This window comes from Aquila chrysaetos, chromosome 14 (assembly GCF_900496995.4).
Source record: "Aquila chrysaetos chrysaetos chromosome 14, bAquChr1.4, whole genome shotgun sequence".
In the NCBI taxonomy this organism is placed as follows: domain Eukaryota; kingdom Metazoa; phylum Chordata; class Aves; order Accipitriformes; family Accipitridae; genus Aquila; species Aquila chrysaetos.
This window is the reverse complement of record NC_044017.1, coordinates 18,972,086-18,995,181: the sequence shown is the minus strand read 5'-3', so window position 1 is coordinate 18,995,181 and position 23,096 is coordinate 18,972,086. Positions and strand designations below refer to the sequence as shown.

The 23,096-nt window shown below is 44.4% G+C and overlaps 1 protein-coding gene and 1 long non-coding RNA gene across 9 annotated transcripts in view; one reads left to right on the top strand and one right to left on the bottom strand.

The window, feature by feature from the left end:
- DACH1 (dachshund family transcription factor 1) overlaps window positions 1–19,027 on the bottom strand; it is a 366,735-nt gene extending 347,708 nt beyond the window's left edge. For 3 of the 6 annotated variants that reach the window (XM_030036529.1, XM_030036531.2, XM_030036532.2), the window contains exon 1: window positions 17,839–19,027. In XM_030036529.1, coding sequence (XP_029892389.1) covers window positions 17,839–18,590 — 752 coding nt within the window. In that variant the 5' untranslated portion in view covers window positions 18,591–19,027. The remainder of the gene's footprint in view (window positions 1–17,838) is intronic. The other 3 variants (XM_030036533.1, XM_030036534.2, XM_030036535.2) reach the window with 1 other exon arrangement.
- On the top strand, window positions 18,451–22,804 carry LOC115350690. Of its 3 annotated transcripts, XR_003926564.2 has the most exons (3): window positions 19,039–20,101; window positions 20,709–21,124; window positions 22,308–22,804. It is a non-coding gene; the product is annotated as an uncharacterized LOC115350690 (long non-coding RNA). The 3 variants fall into 3 exon arrangements; XR_003926563.1 differs by lacking the exons at window positions 19,039–20,101; window positions 22,308–22,804 and adding an exon at window positions 18,451–18,580 and having other exon boundaries at window positions 20,709–21,490; XR_003926562.1 differs by lacking the exon at window positions 22,308–22,804 and having other exon boundaries at window positions 20,709–21,490.
- The last annotated feature ends 292 nt before the right edge of the window (window positions 22,805–23,096 follow it).

The following is a 23,096-nucleotide window of genomic DNA, read 5'->3' as shown; positions in this document are numbered from 1 at the left end:
CCACTGCCTGGATCATCTTAAAAAGGAATAAAAATGGCATCCCATGACCGTGCTGTGGAGCTTCGACTTCCAGCAAGCACAACAGAGAAATTACAAACCATTGCCTGTAAGCACAGCCATCGAAGTTGAATGTTGGTATAACGAAAGGTGAAGAAATTTTTAAAAAGCAAACAATGCCACAGTCAAGTGAATATAAAGTGAAGCAGGGGTAAAGAAAACAATTTAAGCTTGGCAATTTCTCCACTTTTGTTATTGGTAGTTTTTATTAGTTACTCATTCTTTTGGTTCTGTAAATTAAAATCTCTACTAAGAAAGCTAAATCAAGGATGATTAATAACTTATGATTTAACCTCCCTTCCTCCCACAGTTCAAAATGAAGTGAAAGTTATCCTCAGCCTGGCCTGTCATGGCGGGCAATGGTCCAAATCAAGGAAACTGGGTCAAGCATGTTTTAAAGCCAGTGTTACATGCTTTGGCAAGCATAATTATCTATTTGTTTCTAATACAATACTGTTTCACACTTAAGATTTTTAATAATTTCTTCTGAGAGTGGAAAATTAATTTGCTAATAATGAAAATAACATATATCCGCTTCTCTAAAATGATGCCTATAACACAGTTATCTTTTTTTTCCAACTTACGTGTCCACTGCACCATTTTATAATTATTAGAAGATACTCCAGGGCATGTGTTGTGCTGGTGTACAGCGACTTCTCTGGTGGCTGAAATCATTCAGCCCCGTGGACTCGTGAATCACAAAGCACCCACAGCTTAGCAAATCCTCCTCCGACACATGTCACGTCGTATCTCGTTGCTTCAACGCAACCCTCGCGCTCCTTCCGTACCACCGGCAGCGACACGCTGACGCACGGTCGGGCCGAGCGCCGCTGGCATCGCCCCCCTGCCCCGCGCCCCTGCGCCCCTGCTCCCGCCCCGGCCCGCCAAGGGCACGAGGCGTCTCCCTCGGAGCTCGGGAGGAGCGTTCACGTTTGGCACCAGAGCGTTTGCAGGGGTGTCCAAATTTTGTTCGGGGCGGGGCGGGGGGGCTGTGTGGATTTAGTAATTCCTGGCGGTCTTCTGTAGGTGTTCAAAACCACCTCGAGTTAGCCGAGCGACTCATTTGCAGGGCGAGAGTGCCAAGGAGTTCCTACATCAGACGTTCCTGGGAGGTGCCTGCCCAATGGCAGTGGGTACAACCAGCACTCTAATCACTGCTGAAATCATTGATAGCGCTGTCTATCCACACTATGACAGACAAAAGCTGAAATGTATTAAACATAGCAATCCATCATCCCGCAGATGGGAAGCAGGAGCCAACAGAGTTCAGAGGGAGCGACTCCCGCTGCTAACAATGGCTGAAGTACTGACAGTTCACTACTCCTCCCTGCTCCTCACCGGGCTCTTCTCCCAGCTTCCCAAGAGCGATAAATGAACAAACAGCCCGCTGAAGAAGAAGGATTTAAACGCTGTAGACTTGCTGATAGCTATTATTCCAACTCCGAATGCCTATAAACAAGCTTAATGAGACATCGGTTCTCTTCTTAAAAGAAAAAAAAAAAAAAAACAAAAACCCACAAGGTTGTTACATGAAGGAATTGTGAATTCAAATAAATAAGAACCCCCCAAAACCCCCACCAAACTTTAAAAATGTTAGGTGTGTAAATCTCATCTGAATATATGAGAAGCTGACGAGCTAAATATCTAGCACCAGCAGCTGGCAGCTGGAGACAAGCTACAAACAACAGTGCTCCAAATTAAGAAGTAATTTATGTGGAATACATCATTATTTTAACATGAAGGATACAAAGCTTTAAAGGGGAGAGGAATGACTAGCGGACTTTTAAAGAAAAATAAGTCCGGAGCAAAGTAATGCTATTTATGAAAGTTGATTTTTCTTTCCTGACTTATTTCTTGTAGGACACATGAGTCACACAATATAGCCAAAGGAAAAACTGCAACTGCTAACACCACATTAGTAAAGTATAAAAGGGAAAGACACTTTTCTTAGCATTTCAGCCTTGTCATTTCCAATTTTCTGCTCTTTGGACATGCTTGTATTCAAATTCTGGAACATCTATTCAGCATATCAATCCTAATTAGACAATCTGGGTCTGGAAAGGATGAGAGCTGGGTCATTTGCATAATTTAATCATAAATACTCAGTGATACATATTTCCAAATGCATTTGTACAATTATCTTTTCATCCTTGGGGCAATGGTATTAATATGATTAGGCAATATTTCTGGAAAAAACAGACAAGTATGCACTCTTTTTAACTGCAGCTTAGGGCGATATGAAAAATTAATTAATTTCTGAAGAAAATCAATTTCTGTACGTGACCACATTAGACACTGCTAAACCAAGACACAGAGTCCTTTCTCAATCAGAACATTTTATCATTCTTTTCCAAATTCTGATTGTTATATGAACGTTTCAATAATAAAATTGTTAGATTAAATTATCTTAATACATAGGCATGGGAAAGTGACTATTTCTTTTTCATGTTACCCTGACAGACATCATGTTTTAAAAAATGTATTGTTTGACCAGTCAATAGGAAACCTTAGCATTTGGTCTGAACTCATCTTATGTGATCTTTTATTAATGCACATTATACCGATTGAATTCAAGGACAGCAGGAAATAATTCAGCTCTGAAAACCACAGCTTAAAAAAAAATAGAACCACGCTAACCTGAAGTATTTTAAAATTAATGTAAGGTTGCTTCCTTGTTTGTTTTGCTACGAAGAATTAGATAAGGTGTTCCTTCAACAGAAGCATACTCATTACAAAAATATTGTGACATATGTGGGATACAGCCAAGCACCCAGGTGGCTAATCTCATTTTTAGAAGAAAGATACTGCTTTGTATGTTAATTGGTGCAAAAAAAAAAAAAAATACATTTATGTTTTTATATGTACCGTCTTTATTTCTTCTCAATCAACAGAAAAAGTAGGAATTACTGCATGCAAATGCTCAATATTCATTTAATTTGCATGAAGGTGCTTGAACAATTTTTTTATTCTAACAAGCTCATTTTTCATGCGTTTTGTCTTTCATCCTAATCTAGCATCTGTCATTCCTTTTTGAAGTTATTATCGGCCCAATTCCCTCTTGGACATGGTTGCTGGGTGACCGGTATCTTAGCACCCACTTTGACAGGAACAGATGTGAATCTGATCAAGAGATTTCCCATGAGTACCTGAAATCACAAACAACTTTCGGGAAAAACAAACAGCCTCGCTGTCACCGTCCCTCTCTCGCCCTCCTTCCCATCCTTTCCCCCATCCCCCCAAAAACAAGAGTACGAGGAAGTTGAGGCAGAGTTATCCGGCGTCATTAAAACACGTTATTATTTGGCAGGTGAGCTCCCGAAACGTCTTTCTAGCCCGTTCTGCCTTCAAACGGCGACTCTCAGCTTTAAGTTTTAATAACCACCCTTTGAATACTTCCAAAGACGACTGTTCGTTTCTAAGGTCACCATCTTCTAAACGTTCCCGCATTGAACTTGTTTTCGTCACATGAATGCTCTCATTTAAATCAATGGGATTACTCGTGTAAGCAAATTTCACATGCATACACGCACCCACCAGTTGTTCTATAAACACCTAACTCACATTTTGATTACAAATAATGTTCTTTGATCCTTCCCACACTTGGTTGCTGGTATCTGTGAAACTCCAGCTTATGAAAACTCTGCTAGCTATGCCATGTGGCTACCAATACTGACGAATATTTAAGGACCTGCATAATTTTATTCCTAATCATCCACCTGAGATGCTACAGGCAACAGGACTCCTTACACAAACCAAAGTTTCCTTCCTGCTTGCAGGATTAAGACTTTTATGTGCAACCCAATATCACAGTGACTATATTCGTTGCTGCACATGTGATACAGAAAAATATGAAGAAACCTGGGAATTACAGCTATATGCTTCTGAAGTAAACTTAGAACCATACAAAGCATAGGTGAGAATTTCCAGAACGAGTGAATTTCTTAAAAAAAAAAATAAAATAATGTGTCTAACAAACTATTTCGTTCTTGTCTCTCTCCTTGCTGAGGCTATGCTGAGGCATAATCAATGCCTGGTATTTGCATGTTAGTGTGTAGTGGAGGAGTAATGAGCAAAACTCAGTCTTATGTTCTACCAGTAACGTCTTTTATCTACATATGGATACCAGCCCCGGCCGGAAAAGAGGCGACTAAAGGAGATGGAGGTAATTCATTCTTTCAGGTATGTAATAAAAACACAAATATCTTCTTCCCATCTAGCATCTCTGCCACAAGAATGTCATCCCACATCAAACTCCAAAGCAAAGCTTATTTCTTCTTGCTTGCTTTCCCAGGCACTACTCTAAACACAGTCTTACTTAGCAAAGAGAAAGGAAACATTTGTGATCCAAAGGCTGAAAATTTGATTATACATATGTACACTTACAAGGCTGCATATAATAGTAACACTGGATAAATTTGCTTTAACATGCTGTCAACCAGCCTTTCACTTTTGTCTCTTCACTATGCTACTCTTCAGCATGTTCCCAGCCCCATAGCCTCAGGGCTCTCGGCCCTACTGCTACTGCTAGGGTTAGCAACTGCTCCTTCCAACCAAGAATCCTCTGTATTTGAAGTTTTCACAGCACCTAGTAAAATGGGGCTTCCATGAAGAATTGTAAATTTTCATCTTAATTTTCTTCAAAATCCAGAGAGCTGTGTGAGATGAAGAAAATAAACAGAAGGAGAGGAAAGGGAAAGGGAGAGTTTGGATTTTCAAAGATCTGAAATTGTTCCTTCATATTGAGTTGTTGTTTTATGATTAAACAGATAACAAAGGAATTTTTTCCTCTCTAGTTTAGATGCAAAGAAAATTTAAGACAAACATTTCAATCACAATGAAGCATTCATTGCCATTACAGCTGATCTTAAAAGATTTCCATTATTTACCACCAAAATCAGAAAAGCAGCCAAAACGTTTTATTGGTAAGTCAAAAACCTTAGACTAGCCTGATCTAAACTTATTCTGGATATGGTAAAATTAATGCATCTTCTACCCAACTTATGAACAACAGAAATACAAAGGAAAAGCCAAGCAAATAAGTGCTTAAGAAAAATGTTTAAGCCCCCGAATGCAACTGGACCTCTACCTCCCATTAAAAATCATTTGGGAACAAAACCAGCCTCTGGGGAAAAATGTCCCCCTCTACCCACTCAGGGTATCAGCATCACACCATAGTCAAACCTGTTGATGGCATCAACAAAAACCAAATCGCTAAAAGCATAAGGCTGACTTAGAGAAAGACAAAAAAAAAGAGCTTAGGGATCGATATGACCACTTCTTTGAGGTGAATTAGAAAGGGACATTATGTACACGTATATAATAAATACATCATGGTGATAAGTAATCGCCATTTAGAAGACTTGCTCTTCACTCCGCCAGTCAAAGGAAGCACGGGCCATGAATAACGGCCCTATGATGATGAACCTCACTGAACAGTTTGGTTATCCAGACCAGCAAAGTCATGAATGGCTTAATATAAACTGTACTGAAAAATTCACCAGTGTGAAAAGCAAACAAACAGAGTAAATAAATATCTTCTTACTTGTTGTGATAACACCGCTATTCCCATTTCTCACCTTCCAATCCCTTTTGTCCAAGCCAAAAAAGTGACTACAAACTTGGGACTAGGTGACAGCGGGAGCGGTAATTCCACATAAAAGCCTCCTCTGACACATCCACATTGAAGAGTATGAAGTCTACAGCCGGGGATCATCAGCTGAGCTGTTTAGTCAATCTAAAGTGTTAAGATGGTGTATAAAGAGAAAAGCAATCTATACTAGATGAATAGTATCCAAATCTGTCACTCATTCACTAGAAACAGGCAGACTTATGCAGGCACTTAATGCCAATTTCAGCACTGAAAATGTCTTTCAAGCATGGGAAAGATTGCCTGAGAATAGGAAATGGTTTCCATGGGAAGGTGGAAGCGAAGCCTGGAAGGTTTGCAGAGCCTCTGTGGGATAGTAATTGCTGAGGCAAACTTAAGCTGAACAGAGCACTCACTTAGTTTGTTAAATAAATCAAAATGCAAGCTAATTCTAATTTTAATGTAACCCTATAAGTGTATACTTCAAGATATTCAAATGAACTAAGGAACCCTTCCCTGTCGTTAGGGCCCACTGTTTCAACTTAGCTGGGTACTCCAACCTGGCACTACACTGGCAGAAACTCTTGGACACCTGAAGTACCCCACCCCCTCACCAGAGAGGGGTAAGCACTCACCGTAGGATATTTGGGCTTCTGCCTCAAACCAAAGTACTGAAAGAAGAAAGCCATGGTAGCACCTACTCATTACTTTCATTGATTCCAAGAGGAGGTCTGAAGCCAGATTTTCCAAATCCCAAATTTTTAGTGTAATTGAGGGAAGGAGAAAGGTCGTTCTGGAGGAAGGAAGAAAGGAGTCTCGGTGTCGTCTTGTAAACTGTCTCGCTGGGCAACCCTTTTTGAACCTTGAGCCACCATGTTCCACGTCCCAGGTGGGCAGCCTAATGACCCGTCTGCAGAGTCACTCTCTTCTCTATAGCCCGTACAACGTGTACTGACTATAGTCACTGCCTGCTCTATGTTTGCGCTTCACGTGCAGGAAAATGAAGCCTAAGTTACTAAAGCCAGAGGAGAGTACACGGTTTCAGGATTTAGCCCATACCAAACAAGTTCTATAATTTAAACTGTTTGCAGCTTAATTATACTGAGAAACCATTAGACATTTTAAAGAATTAGAACATTGAACTGTTAAATATTAGGCACATGACCCATACCTAATGTAAAGTAAGTTTCTAAAAATGTCCTCAGAAAAATTTAGTAGAAAAACAGGTGCAGGAGAGAATTCAAATGTGACCCATAAGGCCGCAGTATTTAGAAATGAATTGGGATCAGTTCATTCCTTTCCCCATGGGGTAACTTGTATAAATGTAATTCTATGGTTTCATAAAACCAGGTCAAGTTTTTGTCCCTTGAGGTCCTTTGGCAATTTGAAGCATGGCAGCACTTTTTCCTGGCTACAAGTTCAAATCTGCATGAGTTCTGGATTTGTGAAAGGAAATGATTAGCCAAGCTGAAAAGATAGAGCCATCCCCCTTACAGCACACCTTCCACACAGAAAACCGCTTATGGGGGTGAAACACGATTTCACCAAACAGTATTTAGAACTAGTTGCCTCTTTTCATTTAAGCTGATGAAAATGCCTGCGTTTTTCACCTCTACAAAAATAAATATTTTTCTTTCATCAGCTGGCTCACCAAATAAAAGAACAGACGACCTTATCACATAACCATGCCAGCAGTTTGAACTGACGACATCCTTCTCCTTTAATGTCAAAATGTTTTACTCATGTAGTCATACTTTTGGAGTATTTGTGAATACATGTATGCTTCACAATGCCTTTCATAACTATTATTTTATTACCTCTCATGATATCATTGTATTACCCTAATTTAAGTAATAAAACATGTAAAATAAGAAGCAACGAGACAAAATCATGGAAGGGCTCACCAGGAGAGATGAAACCTGTACTCGGCAGACCCACATCAGCAAAGGCTCAGCAGCAGAGAGCCGACCGCCGTGGAGGCTCCGCTCCCTCGGGAACAACCTGTCCTACGCGCAGCGCGCCAGGGTCTGAACTTCGCTGCAGCCAGGCCAGAGGATAACGGGCCGAGCCCGACCGCCCAGCCGAGCGATGCGCATCGCCCCGTACGGGACCGTACTCCTCCCGGCACTGTTCGAGCTTCCCCGGCCGTGGGGCACGTGGGAATACACCCCACCCGCGTCAAAGGTGCATTGGCCAGGTCCACCCGAACGCCTCCCAGCGCGTGCCTCCAAGTCCGTACGCGGGGCAGGAGGCACCACGCGCTGCCTCACCGGAGCCCACCGGGAGACCCAGCTCTGCGGGGACCGCTCCAGAGGGACGGACGCCCACCGGGGAGCTCTTAACAGCAGATTCAAAGAGCGGGGGAAGCGTAACAGACCAAAAAAATTCAGCGTCTTTAAGCAAATTCCTTTCTCAGCGTGCGTAAATCTGAGCTCTACATACTGTGGAGGTGGGCTACTTCTTCTGAAGAGAAATTCCACCCTTTCCTCCGCTCTAGCGGGATGATGCCAGAGAAACTCTGAACAGTAAAATCTGTTGAAAGTTTATTAATTGTTAGCCACATCCCACCTGTCGCACCTTGAGGTGGCCTCAAGCCAATACAACAGCTGTGGCTATACCCAAACATTCCGAGTAAAAACCTCCCTGATGCCCTCCCCAGGAAATGTTATGACTCCTTCCTCCCACAACTGGCAAAGGTGCTCCTGAAACAGCTATATGCTGTCAAATTAGTATTTCTAATAAATTTTCCTCATAGCTTCTCAAAAATGTATTTTATACATAGCTATACTTAAAACTGTAAATTACAGTAGCAGGAACTACATTTTCTACTATTATATTTTTAACATGATATTTCAGCAGCAAATTAATTTTGAAGGGAATGAGTAGAATCATAAGCTATCTACAATACCCAATAATGTAAGACACAATAATTTATTAGCATTTCATGTTTATTTTTTAACCTGGCCTGTTAAAAGCTATGAGTATCAGCTTAAAACAAAAAACAAACAAACAAACAAAAAAAACCCAACTGATCCTGCTTTGAATCAGAACAATATACAACAAAATCTCCAACAGAATTGTGGCATTAGTCTTTAGTGGTAGATACAGACACAGAGAAACAATAAAGTCCTATGGATCATCTACATTGTAAGAACTGTTCTAACAAGCTAAGAAAGAAATAAACTTTAAAAAAAAAGAGAACTTATGACTTTTTACTTCTATCAGTCCTTATTATATACTTACAACCACCTGAGGTATTTTCCTTCCCCCTCCTATTTTTTTTTTTTTTTTTTTTAGCTTTTAAGCACTAATTTAAGGAAACAGAAAACAACTGGAAAATGGTTTCACTTCCTTCCCACCAAACTATGAGTATCAGAACTAAAATGTGAAAAGTGACGGCCATGGCACACATCTTGGAAGTGCCCATTCCCTTCAAAAAGAGATAGGCTGCTTCTGTGCTACAAAAATGAATACAAAAAATCCCAGCAGGGGGTACAAAGACATGGGTTATACCGAATTCTGATACTCATTCCTGCCAAGATGTTGCCCTGATTTCCTAAAATTAATTAATAAGAAAGAAGACAATACTCACAAAAACATTAAAAAATGCATCATGAATCTAGTTTATGCAACAAGTGTTAATTTACAGGACACTAAATCTAAAGCATTTTGTCAATGCTTTCAAACTGTCCCTACAAATGCACGAAAGTATACAGTAAGACAGCTTCCTACCAAAGATGTCAACCGATTCTTTTATAGCACTTCCAAATATATTTTGCATATGCTTGGTTTAAAAGATGTATGTAGGCTATTGAAAGCAACAGGACTATCCACATTCTTAAAGTTAAGCATATGGTTTAAAACCACAGCATTTTTATTTTAATGTAAATAGCTGAGTCCTACAGGCGACCTTCTCCAAAAAATAAGGTTTTTACAGCAGGCCAGGAGACTAGAAACAAATTGTATGCTTCATAAGGACAGATAACGCTGGCATCCATTAAAACATGATCTAAAACCAATTAAAATATTAAGTTTAAATTTTTACTACATTTGGAAAAGTATCACTCAAAAATAATGGCTTTAGCAATGTTTTTTAAAGAATGCTCAAACTATTAATAAGCCCTGACTAGTTTTATCACTGATAAAAATGTAATGCATTGTTTGTACTTCTCTTAAAATACAGTACCTATAACCTGAAAGCAGCTTTCTTCTGTCCCATACATAAAATCATGATCTAGCTCTTTACTAGAAAGAAAAATAATTCATTAGTAAGTATGAGAACAACATGAAATCAAGGTTACAAAAGATGTAATTAAATAGTAATAAAATATATATTTATATATTACCTATTCCCTTTATAGTTCACTTTATATAACAACTTTCTTTTTGATCCCTTGCAATTGTTTTATGTAAGATGAAAAAGCAAAGCATTTCCCAAAAGTAAGATTTAAAAATAATTTCTATCAGACAACAATTTGTAAATACAAACATATTGAGAGACGTCCTGAACAACAACAGCTTTTGGTCCAAACGTAAAACACCTATTACCTGTTCTCAGTACGGTATCATTAACAAGTACTCTAACATGAGCGTTAGATTGAGAGTTATGAACTTCAATCATGACATCGTAATGTTACAAATATATTTTAGCTGTCAATTATGCTAAAATGTTTGCAGCAGTCCCACGTACTCCCCTTCTTCCCCCTTCTCCCCAGCCCCATCCACTCCAGTACGTAACTCTGTTACTTTGTCAGCCAGGTAGTCTGTATGCACACCTATGTATGGCCCTCTCAGGTAATTACACAATCTAAGGAACAAATTAAACATAAAAAATACATGTCTTAATAGTTAAAGTGCATTTTTTTTCCAGTATTTTTAGTATCACATAAAAGTGTAATGTGAATACGAAAACCAGACTGAAAGCTTTGTTTGAACCCGAGCTTGTTTTGGATCAAAAGGAATTTAGGCAGCATTTAGCCACTTGGCTAATTTAGAGCATAATTCTATAAATTCTAAGGATGAATAAAATTTCATGACCAAAACATCCTTGTATTTTAACGGGAAAAGAACATCCAGTTAGTGTGGTGATGTGCACCAGGAAATTTTAATTGCACCTGCTCCACTGTTTCTGGACTATGGCTAACTTCAGCCTTCCAATGGACATAAAACCCCACTGTTTGATACTTGTAATAAAAAAAAAAAATATTTTTTCATACTGAAATAACTTTCTTCTTCATGAGGAAGATGCAAAGTACACAAGATGCAAAGAAAATACCCACAGTACATTAGTTTTGGAGTGAACAGAGTACCTTTAAACAGAATAATGAACAGAAAGTCATGTAGGTGCTACCCACACGAGTATTCTCAGGGGTGCACAATAGAAACTTTAGGCTGTTTTATTACATCAAAAGCAGAATATTAAGAATATTAAAAACCAGGTTTATACTATTTTAGGAAGCTTCTGTTTATTCCTAATAAACTGTTTGGCTATACATGATTTACAAGATCTTTCCATACAATTCTGGAAATTGTATTGTATATATTCATACACCTGCCGCAGGAGGATGTTGACTCTAAATGTAATTATCACAAAACATCGTTGAAGGCAATGTGAACTGAAATACATTTTGTGATCCATTTCCTCAATCACAACTCATGCAAGCAGTTTCATTAGTTTTGGTGAATGTATCCTGAACTACCTACCGCTCAGGGTCCTTTCAGTCCAATATCCCATCTCTAAAAGAGACCTATGGAAATTCACAGGAGAGAATGCAAGTATTCAGTATTTACGGAGTTATCCCTCCCCCGTGTAGTTTCCCAGCTCATTGCTATCAGTGACTTAGAGTAAAGAATTCCAAATTGGGACATAACTGTGTGGTCAAAAGCTGATCCCTCCTCTCACGAAATTCACTGACAGCATTTTTCTACTTCATGCTATGGAAAATACATTACTACCCTTTTTCTTTTCTTTCCATTAGAAAAAAAAAAGACTTTTAAAACAGTTCACAGTTATTCACAGTTAATGCTAAAATTCCCTATTTAACAGATTACACTTCAATATTCTGCACTGCTTATGAAATGAAACATCAGCACTTGTTAGGAGATGCCCCCGGCTGAGCACTGTATCAGATAAATAAGCAGAACATAGTGGGTTAACGATAAAGTTACTCCTCGAAGCAACCTGGATTTTATCATTTCAAGTCACAGACATACCTTGCATCTAAATATAAAGATTTCTGGTTTATGTTTCAGGATTTTTGAAAATAATTTAAATGATAATGGAAAAAGAAAAATTCTTCCTTAATGCATGCTGGAAAAATTATCTATATATGAATTAACTCTCTGGATCATAATAGCTTTTTGCAGATGACTCCTCAGCTCTATCATTTAAATACGTATTTAGGCAACTAAAAATTTACTGTCAATTCATATTATGTCAGTCCACATTATGGCGCTGTTACAGTATGCACATTTAAAGATTATTGAAAAAATTACTGTTCGTGTGCAGTATATAATTTGCAAAAGGTTAATAACTATTTTAAAACAATGAATGGAATTAACTCATAATGCAAAGCAGATGCCCCAAATGTTATTTTTAAAACAAAACATATTTAACTTATAAAAGAACAAAGAGGATCTAAATCCAGTCCTGTTGCTTAAAACCAGACAGGCATCGTGGTTGTTTCGGACTCTCGGTTCGCTGGCTCATACAATTTTGACACAACCTGGTAGTTTCTGACTACCCCCTGTGCTATCCTGCAGCCAGAAATGGATTTTTACAGCTAAACTTGTAAAGCTTCTCCACGAAGAGGCAATACTGGCAACGCTGAAAGAGATTTACCTGTACCAGACCAGCAGAGATTGCAGCAATAATTTAATATATCTACGGTACAGTTCAAAAGGAAAATATTAAAATTCAACCCAGTGTATGACAATTCTCTGCTTCGTATGCAATTCACTTTAGATGATGAATCACAGAGATAGGCAAAAACAGCCGTCTGGAACGATCTAGTAACAGGAGAAAACAGAAGAAATACTAAATGGCAGTCAAACAAAATTATCATTTCCAACGAACGTTCGGAACACGCTCCAGATTACAAAATACGAGGCAGACAAGCAGTAAATAGGGTTACTTTAAGTGCATTTTGGTTTACGGCGCTGAGGAGTGGCAGAGAAGAACACGGGTGCGGGAGCTGCGGCCCCCCGAGCACCGGCCCAGGGGGGCAGGCGGCGGGGCACTCGCTCCCAGCACCCCGGGTGGGATCACCAGCCCCAGAAAGGGAGCGGAGGCCTAGAACCGGACTGAGCATTTCAACGGACAGAGCAGTGGTTTGTGGAAATAACAAAGCTATTCGCTGTCCTTTCACACAGTCTGTTCTCGTAAGTAAAGTCGATATAAAACTGACAACAAAACTGTGCATTTTTATATCAGCTACAGCTACCAGGGAAAGATTTCTTAGGAAAAAAAAACAAAACAAAAAAACACCACAAAACTTTACCAATATGCATAGCTATAAGATAAAGGAGGAGTTAATCAAATTGAACACTTGAGGAAAATCATGTGAAGCAATCACGAAGAAAATGTCCCCCTGCCCATCATCACCAGCAGCCCCTGACATCCCCGCACAGGAACAGCACCGGCAGCGTTGCACTACGGGCGAGGAGAGGAACGTTCACTGGGGAGGAGCGCTCCTTCCGCAGACATCGGACACTGGGCTACTGCCAGGGACCAAGTATCAGATTAAAGGGATAAATAGTCTGCTCTGTGGTAGTAAGTGTGGTCCAAAGATCTCAGCTTCTGATTTATAATATTTACCAATAAATAAATACCGTAAGATGGATTATTAAAGTTCTGTTATTGTGAGCGGCTGGAGTCTTTCAGGGTTTGGGTTTTTTTTAAGTCTGAGGAAGCCACCTCCAAACCTTTTACTCCTTCTTTATAGTTACTACAATTTATCCTCTGGCCTTCCCGAAGTCGTCTTTGCTTGTAAAACCTACCATATTTCTGCTGATTGTATTTTAGTAATCTGTGGCAAGAAGGAAGGTCATCAATATAAACCACAGATACTATATATTTGACATTCCTTCCAGCTGCACTTGCTGACCTGTTCGTTTAAAATATCTATGATCTGTACTAACCTATCTGGGTGAGATACTCCTTTAATTAATACAAAGAGAAAAAAAACTATGCAAGCGTGCAGTATTCAGTAAACGAGCACATGCTAGGTCCACATAATTTGAGAGGAGCAGAAGCTAGCAGAGAGAGACTGAATAACTGCCATGCAAGAGGGGCTTTGAAGAGAATTGTTTCATGTTCGGCCTCTTCCCCCTTTATACTCGAAAATCAATTAGGTTGTTTTCCAAAATTTGTAAATAGCTTCCAAACAGTGCAAGTAATTCCTCGCTTTAAGTATGAATGTCAATGAACTCATTCAAAATCATCTTCAAATGTCAGAAAAGATTAACATATCCTGGCCACAGGAGGGAGGTCAGAAGGCGGCACACGCTTTTAGTCTTTGCTCGGATGGGCACGATCCAAAGCCAGCCTAAGTCTCTGGGCAAACTCCACGAAGGGACCCAGCATGGTAAAATTCCACGACAAGTGCTCAAAACACAAGAGACCAGAAACAATCTGGGATCAATATCTTCCAGGTCATTAATCCTAGGCAGGTGACATCCAGTGCACAGTGCGCTACTCTCTTTCACGCACACATGCAAGAAACCTGACTCGATTGGCATCTAGTAGCTCTAAATATTTTCCACGTTTTGCCTTTATCCTTCCCCTGTTTGTTTGGCATATGGCTTTCTAGCATCCCATTAATGTCAAACCGTTTAATCGGAATGTAAGCTAAATGCACAGTTTGCTATTTCCTGGATTTCTGTTGGGCAACCAGTGCTTTTTAAGAGGAAAATAAAAGCAAAGGTCAGTATGACCAGAAAAGAAAAGTCATCTTCCATAACGGAAGCTAATTTTTCCAGTGAACTGATAGAGAAGCCTAATTTAGAAAAAGGTCCTTTAGTATCATGTTATTATTAGTACTATCACAAATAAACACAGAAACCAATTCACTTTACAGACCTCCACATTAAGCATTCAATAGAAAATCCCTTGGTGTTTTATTGATTTTTGTTTTATTGATTTTTTTAAATAGCAATATCACAGTTAAAATGTATCATTTTGGTAAAACACGTCTAAAACTTTTCCATCTTGAAATAAGTTATTACAAATTATTTCCACAGCAACTGGCAACTAACGATTCAATCCATTTAAAGAATAACAAAAGTAATGGCTTTATTTGGATGCCTTTTTTGATTAAATAACGTATTAACCTTGATGAAGCTTTCCAAAAAGGGATTAGCGTATTCGAGTGCATCAGCTGATTATGAGACAAATATAACAGTGATAAGATGCTGGTTCAAAATTTTTTAATCTGATGAGTGTAACAATTTAGCCGCTAGGATGGAGTTGGCTCTTACGGCTTCCATCTCAACAGTTAAGTGTCCACCCAGGATACAAAAAGACATCACCCGACTAAAGTATGCAGGAACTGAGAGTCTGAAAAGGTCACTTGAATCACTAAACCGAGTAGATCAAAATATCCTGTGTAATTACTGTAACGTCAGAAATAATTAAAAATAATTAATTTGTATGGAAAGAAGAATCAGAATAAAATGTATTGGAGGGGAAACCCAGAAAGTAAATATAGTTTCGTCTTCTGAGGGTATCATCCATTTGGACCAAAACTCACTGACCCACTTTGCTTTATTCGTCTATACTGTAATAATACATTTTGCATACCTACTGTATATCCTTTCCATTAAGTTATTTGCTTAATGGATGTATAAATAAGTCTACTACAATTATGCTTTTTAAGGGTCAAATCCTATCCACTTCTGAACCCACTACTGTAATTTCTACTACGCTGGACGGCAACACGGCAGACCTCAGAAACAGCTGAAACACGGCCGATTCTGTGCTGTTGACATAATCAACCCATGTTACAACCAGGCTGCCAAACCCTTTTATACCCCTGCCAAGTCCAGGAATTGGAGTCCCCGTACTCTCCCCCCCCCCCCCCCAAAAAAAGTTTCTCTGTTTTTTAATTTCACGTGTTCAAATTACAATTCACACAGTATGACCGTAGCAAAATAAAACTCCCATCAGTTTATTTTAAGGACCAAATCTTGGAACTCGCGCAGAGTTGTTAGGAGTTACATGCCACACACAAAAAAAACAATCGCCTAAGAGCAGCTATTAATATTCACGTTGATTCCACATGCAACAACAGCAGAGTTACCCGAGCAGCTACAGTTATGTCAGCGCTTGGAAGTTATTCCAGGCTGTTTTGTCCTGCTGCCCTGAATATTCAGGAACTTCAACAATCCATCCAGCAACAGCTACAGCAGAGTGAGTGCTCTGCTCCCCCTCGCTCCATGCTAATGAGCCCCAACTACCCCCAGCTGCCTCAGGCGGGGGGGGGGGGGATGTCACACCCCCGCCATCAGGGAAGGGAAGGAGCACGGCATCGCAGGGGGTTAACTCCCCACGTGTTGGCCGTTGCTGCACCTTGAAACCTGACAATGGGAAAGTGAAACGAGCCCGCTCGGTTTATTGGCGTGCGTTGGAAGTGGCGCGGGGACTTTGGCTACGACCCCCTCCGCGGCGAGAGTGCGCGCCCTGCCAAGTTCCCACACCCCGCACCCCCCCGCGGCGCAGCAGCAGAGCCCCCCGCCCGGGGCAGGGGCAGCCCCCGGCAACTGGAGGCGCTTCCGACCGCTCTGATCTCGGGGTCACGGCAGTTATGCGATCCCTTCTCCTTATCGAGCAGATTCAGCCCTGTAACCTACAGATGGAGAGATAACAGCCCCGCGCTTTCGCCCTCAGTTGCAACGCAGGCTGCTGTTGCAGCAGGAATTTCCTCTTTTGCCAGCTCACTCACCCCCCCCCCCCCGCAACACCCCTCCCCGGCTGTGGCAACTTTGGGGCTTCACCTCTCCTCCGCGGGTGTCCGTGCCCCCCCCCCCCCCGACCCCGACCCCGACCCGCGGGGCGAGCGGGCGGGGGAGCGCGGCGGTACCCGCGGCCGGAGCGCTGCCCTCCCGCCCCCGGCGCCATCCCCGCCACCGCGCCCGCGTTATTCTGCGCGGTAACAGGATTCAGCCTCGCCAAATCCCTTCCGCGCTCCCGCTGGCCCCCGTCGCCTCCTCCCCGGCTGGCGGGGGCCGGGAGCTGCTCGCACCTGCTTCTCGGCCACCGACCCCCCCCCCCCCGCCCCGCCGGCCAGCCCGGCCGCCTGGCACCTCTCCCCGCTACCCCAAAGCAAAGCAGCCGCCGCCACCTCCTCCTCCTCCTCCTCCTCCTCCTCGCCGTCTACCCGCCCTCCCTCCACACCCCCACCCCGTTCGCCATGTGGCAACTGCCTCATAGACCTATACAAAAAGTGCACGTGCCCCTTCGGCTATATGACAGCAGCTGATGGCCTCCATCCACCCCGGATCGGGCCCTCCGCCCGGGAGGCAGCTCCGCGCCCCATCCCATTGAAGCGAAACCCGAGTGTCTGTGTGGCGTCGCCGTCCCCCCCCCCCCCCCCCCCGCCCCAGGACCGCTCCCCGCCCACTCCTGTGCACCCTTCGGGCGGCTTTTTCCCAGGGCTGCCCGTTTTTGAAGACGCACCCAGGGATAAACTCGAGGAGAGGGGGTCGGTCTGAAAGCACTTTTTGGCGCCGCTGCCCCCTCCCCCACCGCCCCTCTGCTCCCCGCGCAGAGCAGCGCGCTGCGCTGCCCGCGGCCGCCCCGAGCCCCCGGGTACGCCTCGGGCCGGGGGGAGAGCAGGGGACAATGACGGGGCGACACTCGCACGGCACGCGGGGAGGGGGACAGAAACAACCCCCCCCTCCTCCCTCCCTCCCTCCCTCCCTCCATCCCACCAAGAAGCGGCGCGGCCGGCTGCGGAGGAAGCCGGCTAGGCGCCGGGGCAGCGAGGGACAGAGGACGGGGTGGGGGGGGGGAAGCGCATGTGGCCGCAGGACGCGGGCCGGCCCCCCCCCCACGGGCCCGCGCGGTGGCAGCGGGAAGCGGCGCAGCGCTCGCCCGGCCGGGCCGCACCGCGCGGGGGTGGGACGGGGGCGGCGGCGGGGGGGGGCCCGGCGACGGGGGGGGGGGGGGGGGGGTGCGTGTGCCTTGCGGCGGTTACCTGGCGTTGGTGCAGTCGTTGTAGAGGGTCTCGAAATCCTTCCTGGAGATGAGTTTGCAGCGGTTGACCCCGGGCTGGATGGCCCCCAGCCCCCTCAGGATGCGGACCTGCTCCACGTTGCAGACCACGGGCGTGATCTCCAGCCGCTTCAGCTTGGTGTAGACCGTGTGCAAGCCCCCCACCAAGTGCTTCAGGAAGAGGTCGAAAGCCTGGGGCAGGCAGATGAGCTCGCAGCCCTCCACGGTGAAGGAGGCCACTTTGGCCCCCCTCAGATCCACCATCTTGCACTCGTTATTCTGGGGGGTGTTCTCCACCGGGGACGGGGTCGAGTACACGGGCTTGCCGGGCAGGCTGCTGGCCGCGCTGGCCGCGCTGGCGTTGGGAGTGGAGGTGCCGCCGCTGCCGCCGCCGCCGCTGCTGCCGCCGCCGCCGCCGCCGCCGGTGCCCAGGCTGGGGCTGCCGCCGCCGCCGCTGCCGCCGCCGCCGCTGCCGTTACCGCCGCCGCCGCTGGTGGTGGAGGTGACTGTGGCCGCCGCTGCCGCCGCCGCTGCCGCCGCTGCCGCCGCTGCGATGGGCTCCGGCCGGAATAGGTTTGTCCCCGAAGCGGCCGGCGGGGGAGCGATGGACGGAGACGGAGAGGAGGTGGCCGACGAGGAGGTGGTGGTGGTGGTGGTGCAGGCGGCAGAAGTTGAGACCGGAGGCTGAGGGGGGACCAGCTGGGTCGGAGGGATCAAAGCAGCCGGTACGGCCATGGTCACATATACGGCGGAGGGGGCAGGGGGAGGGGGGGAAAGTTCCCACACACACACGCAGGGGAAAGGGGAAAATTAAAAAAAAAATTTAAAAAAAAAAAAAAAGGAGGAAAGGAGAGAAGGGAGGAGGGGGGAGAAGAAGGGGGGGATAACCCCGGATCAGGTGCTGCGGCGAGCGAGAGAGCAGGGGGCAGAGTGAGAGAGAGAAACGCACAAAGTGTCCCGCAAGTGGGGACGGAGGAGGAGGAGGAGGAGGAGAAGTCCGCTCCGGGCGGCGGGGCTGGGGCCGAGGGGAGGGGGAGGGCAGTTTCTTTTTGTGGTCCTTGCTCTAGCACCACGTTAAAGACGAAGGTGAAAAGGAGGAGGTTTGAAGGACTTCGGTTCTCTCTGGCAAGTACATTGATCAAAGATTGAGAGGGGAATGACAGAGAGAAAATGAGCTGGGAAGTGCTGGCTGCCGCCGCCGCCGCCGCTCGCTGGACGAGTTGTTGTTGTCACACGGTGCGGAGGGGAGGAGCTCCGGCAACTTGAAATACCCTTTGAAGCAGCAAAAGGCTCACTCACTAGTATTAACCCAAATTATCCAACCAGGAACCCGGAGCAGGAAAACAGAGAGAGAGAGGGAGAGAAGTCCCTCTTCCCCCCCCCCCCCCCCCCCCCCTTCAGGAACCGTTAGATTACATGTTTCATATTTCACCCCACCAGAGACGAGATGTAATTTTCCCAGCCCTTTTCAGCAGTCGCTTGTCAACACAGTTTGTGGAGAAACACGAGCGTCTCCAGCGTTCCCCCGCAGCCGGGCGGGAGCGGGGAAGCCGGGGCGCGGGGCGGGCGCTGGCCGCACACCTTGCCGGGGCCGGGGAGAGGGGGCACCCGCCGACAAAAGCGGAGACCTCCGGAGGGGGCTGCTGTGCCGCCGCTGCCGCCGCTGCCGTTCGCCCGGGACCGCAAACGCTCCCCCCGGCGGGGTGCGAGTTGCTGCCGAGGGTCCGGCGGCAGCGCCGAGGCCCCTTTGTTGCTGCGCGGGGGGCGCAAGGGCAGCCCCACGCGGCAGCATCTGCCGCGGCCCTCCCTGCGAGCGGGCGCTGCGGGTCACGCCGTCGAGTAAACCGCGGGGGGGGGGGGGGGGGGGGCTGCGGCGGCACCGAAGTAACTTAGGAGAGGGGAAGGCGCCCGCCCCGCCCCGCGCAGGTACCGCCGCGCAACAGGTGGTGGCGGCGCCGCGCAAAAGCCGCGCAGCGGCGGCTCGCGCCTTCCTCCCCGACCCCCCCGCCGCCAGGTAGCGCGGAAAGTCAGCTGGTGCGCTTGCCCACGCATGCGCAGTGGCGCAGGCGGCGGGACGTGCCTCGGCTGGCGTGGCCGGGCCCCGCGCGTGGCGTGGGACCTGCCCGCCGCCCGCCTCCGCGGTGGGAGTTTTAAGGCGCGTTTGGCAGCTGGCGTGCGTGGGGTCCGTCGGGAAAGCCGGGAGCTTTGTTCTGCTTCTCTCGAGGGCACTTCGCCTTTTTAAAGGGGTAAAGAAATGGCCATTCGTGCAGGTTGGGGGGGGGGGGGGGTGTCTGCGAAAATTGGGGTTGGCGCGTACGTCGCTCTTCCAGTTTTAAAAATACACGCTGTGTACTCGATTAAGTGTGATGCATGCGTGTGCCCATAGCTGCTTTTTTTTAATGTATACTATTATGTGAGGTATGACTCATGGGATGACACATCTACGGAGTGGATAATCTCAACTGTAGTAATCCAGTGCGGGGCATTGCCACATTATCATACATAAACTAGTCTCCTACGATCTACTTGCTTACTGTACTCAAGTTCACTCTGCGGGAATTTGTGTTCTAATACCAGCAAAGATGTCCTTTGCTAGCGGAATTTTAGCTGTCGTGCGCTAAAATTTTTGAAATTAGCAAATAAAACCAAGAAAATAGAAAACGGCATTTTGTTTTGAAGTCTTGCGTACCCATAATTGCGCAGAACACTTCTTCAAGCCGTTTTGGGGAGTTTTTCGGAACGTTTATCTGGAGGAGCTTGTACAACTTGAGTTCCAGTGGCGGGCTCTAGTGTTGCATAAAACTTGTAATTTAAAAATGTAAATACACTGCATCTTTCTTTTCTCCGTTGTAGAAAACCAACTCTGTCCATATTTTCTTTGCCTCAACTATCCTTTTGCATCTCACCTTCTCTTACACCTCGTGAAGACAGAACAGATCCTCAAGAAGATCAGGACAGAGCCAGACACGCGTGATACTGCCACTTGGAGATCTGAGTGAACTCTGAATTAGGAAACCTGCCATTTCATTTATTCTCTACCTTCCCTACAACATGATGCACACCAGCCCTTCTTCTTTTCCTCTTGCTGTGTGCCCTCACGGATACATAATCCTCATGGTTCAAAACCATATAAAGAAAATGTAGTTTGAAAGGGTTTACTACCACAGGTTTGGGTTAACTTTGATCATTTCAGTGCCACAATGGGATTAGAAACCTAGAAAAAAAGAGATTTATGAAAAGGTTCAAGACTCCTCAAAGCTTCTGGCTTGGTAAGTGTTTCTAATGGTTATGGGGAGCGACTGAATTTATTTTAACTCACACATGTACTCACACCCTCACGTAAACACACCAACAAATCCTGAGGTTGCTCTTTGTAAACTTTTTTAGATTGCATTTCTCTTACTCGCTGACCCTTTCATGTAATGATATTGTTGGGTGTTGTCTTTTTTTCTCCCTGAGTTGATATCAGCAAAACTCAAATTACTGTAACTGATATTTGAAAATTCTCCCTGTGTCAAGTGAAGACTTATGGTGCTGAAATCAATAAGACTGTTTAAAATTCAAAGACCTGCAAATCGTTCTGTTTGTCCTTTGATAGGGCCTGGGCTGATTAAAATGCGACCAAGAAAGCTTAATTGCTGCACTAATTAAGAAGTCTTTAATTTCTTTCCTGAAATATTGTTTGAAGCAGGGTTTCTGTTCTGCTCATGTCACTGTTCAGGGCAGGTATTCTTCTGTTTCTCTCTCTCTTTTTTTTTTTTTTCTTTTGACCATTTTGGTATATTAAAATGTGTGTTAAAGCAGTAAGAGGTATTGACAGTGATTGTAATTTATTGCTCTAAAAAAAGACTGTTATGGAGTTCACTATTTTATTAAATTTCAATTTTGAGGGCAGCTGTAAAGGGTAAAATGCAATTAGAAAATGCATTGTAGCTGTTGCATTTTAAGGAATCTGAATACCTGACTGACATGAGATAGGATAGTACATCAGCTCCCTCCCCCTTCTTCAGTTATTATTGATAATTAAATATTTAAATTCATTCAGAAAAAACAGAAAAGTATTAATCTTCTGAACGTGTGTGAAGGAATGGACCGGGGGGAGGGGAAGCATACAGAAGATAGGCACCTGGTAAGGATGAATAGTGTATTACCATGTTAAGTTCATCCACAATATTTTTTTCTGCATTTCTTTTGAATTTATTTTCCTGAGAAATACCTTGTCTGTCTTGTATTTTGTCTTATCCTTGTCTAGTGACCTATTTTGTTCACCGGTTTCTGAAGAGAAGAAACTAAATGATTTCACAAAGCTTTCTGTGTGATCAATAGAGTAACGTTTTAGGTTTAATCACGCTGCATTATAATTCTGGCAAACGACCGCTGAGCAGCAGATTCTAAGAAAGGAGCAAGTACTGGCAAAGAGAAGGTAAATTCTGTTTTGCTTTTAATCTCCAGGGTCTCGAGCAGCAATCCTCCTTTCAGGAGCTATCTGTTACTTAGAGGGAAGACTGAGAAAGAGGGAGGGACCTCATACTGAATCCCCCCTGCATCGCTCAGGAAAATAGACTCATAGAAATGTAAGTCTGTGAATTGGGATCCTTTTTTTTCCCCTTCCACCAAAATACTTACTAAACATTGAAAACACGATGAATACAGTTGAGATTGAAGTGTTGTACCAGTAATAAGAAACTGGATGCTGCAGTGCTGTTTTTCTAATTGTTGCATTATAGTCAAACTAGCACAGACCTTGTCCAATACAAATACAAACTGGATTCCTTTCAGTGACAGGACAAGTAGATAACATGCTTAATAGATACAAAGGGAGATTTACCATTCCAAGCACGATGTCACGCTAATTATGTTTACTCTAATTGAAAGCAAGGTTTGGGGGAACCTGAAAGTACTCATAGGATATTTTTAATAACTGAATAATAATAAAGTGCAGCAAACGTTGATCACAAACCTTTTGGTCTTTCAAAAATCTATTGGAAAATTAAATGAAAAGTGGAGTTTGGTACAAACAATGCCCCAGGGCAAAAAACAACTAACACTAGATTTTCCAGTCCAGCCATAACACAAATCAATTTGAGCACACTTCTATGGCCAGACTGCCAGATTGTTATGACTGCTAATTCACTCAATCAAACAGTGCATTAGCACACCCGGCACAAACAGCTTTAACAATAGCATACACTTCTGAACAGTCCACCATATATCATAAAAAGTCCAGAATACAGGGCAAGA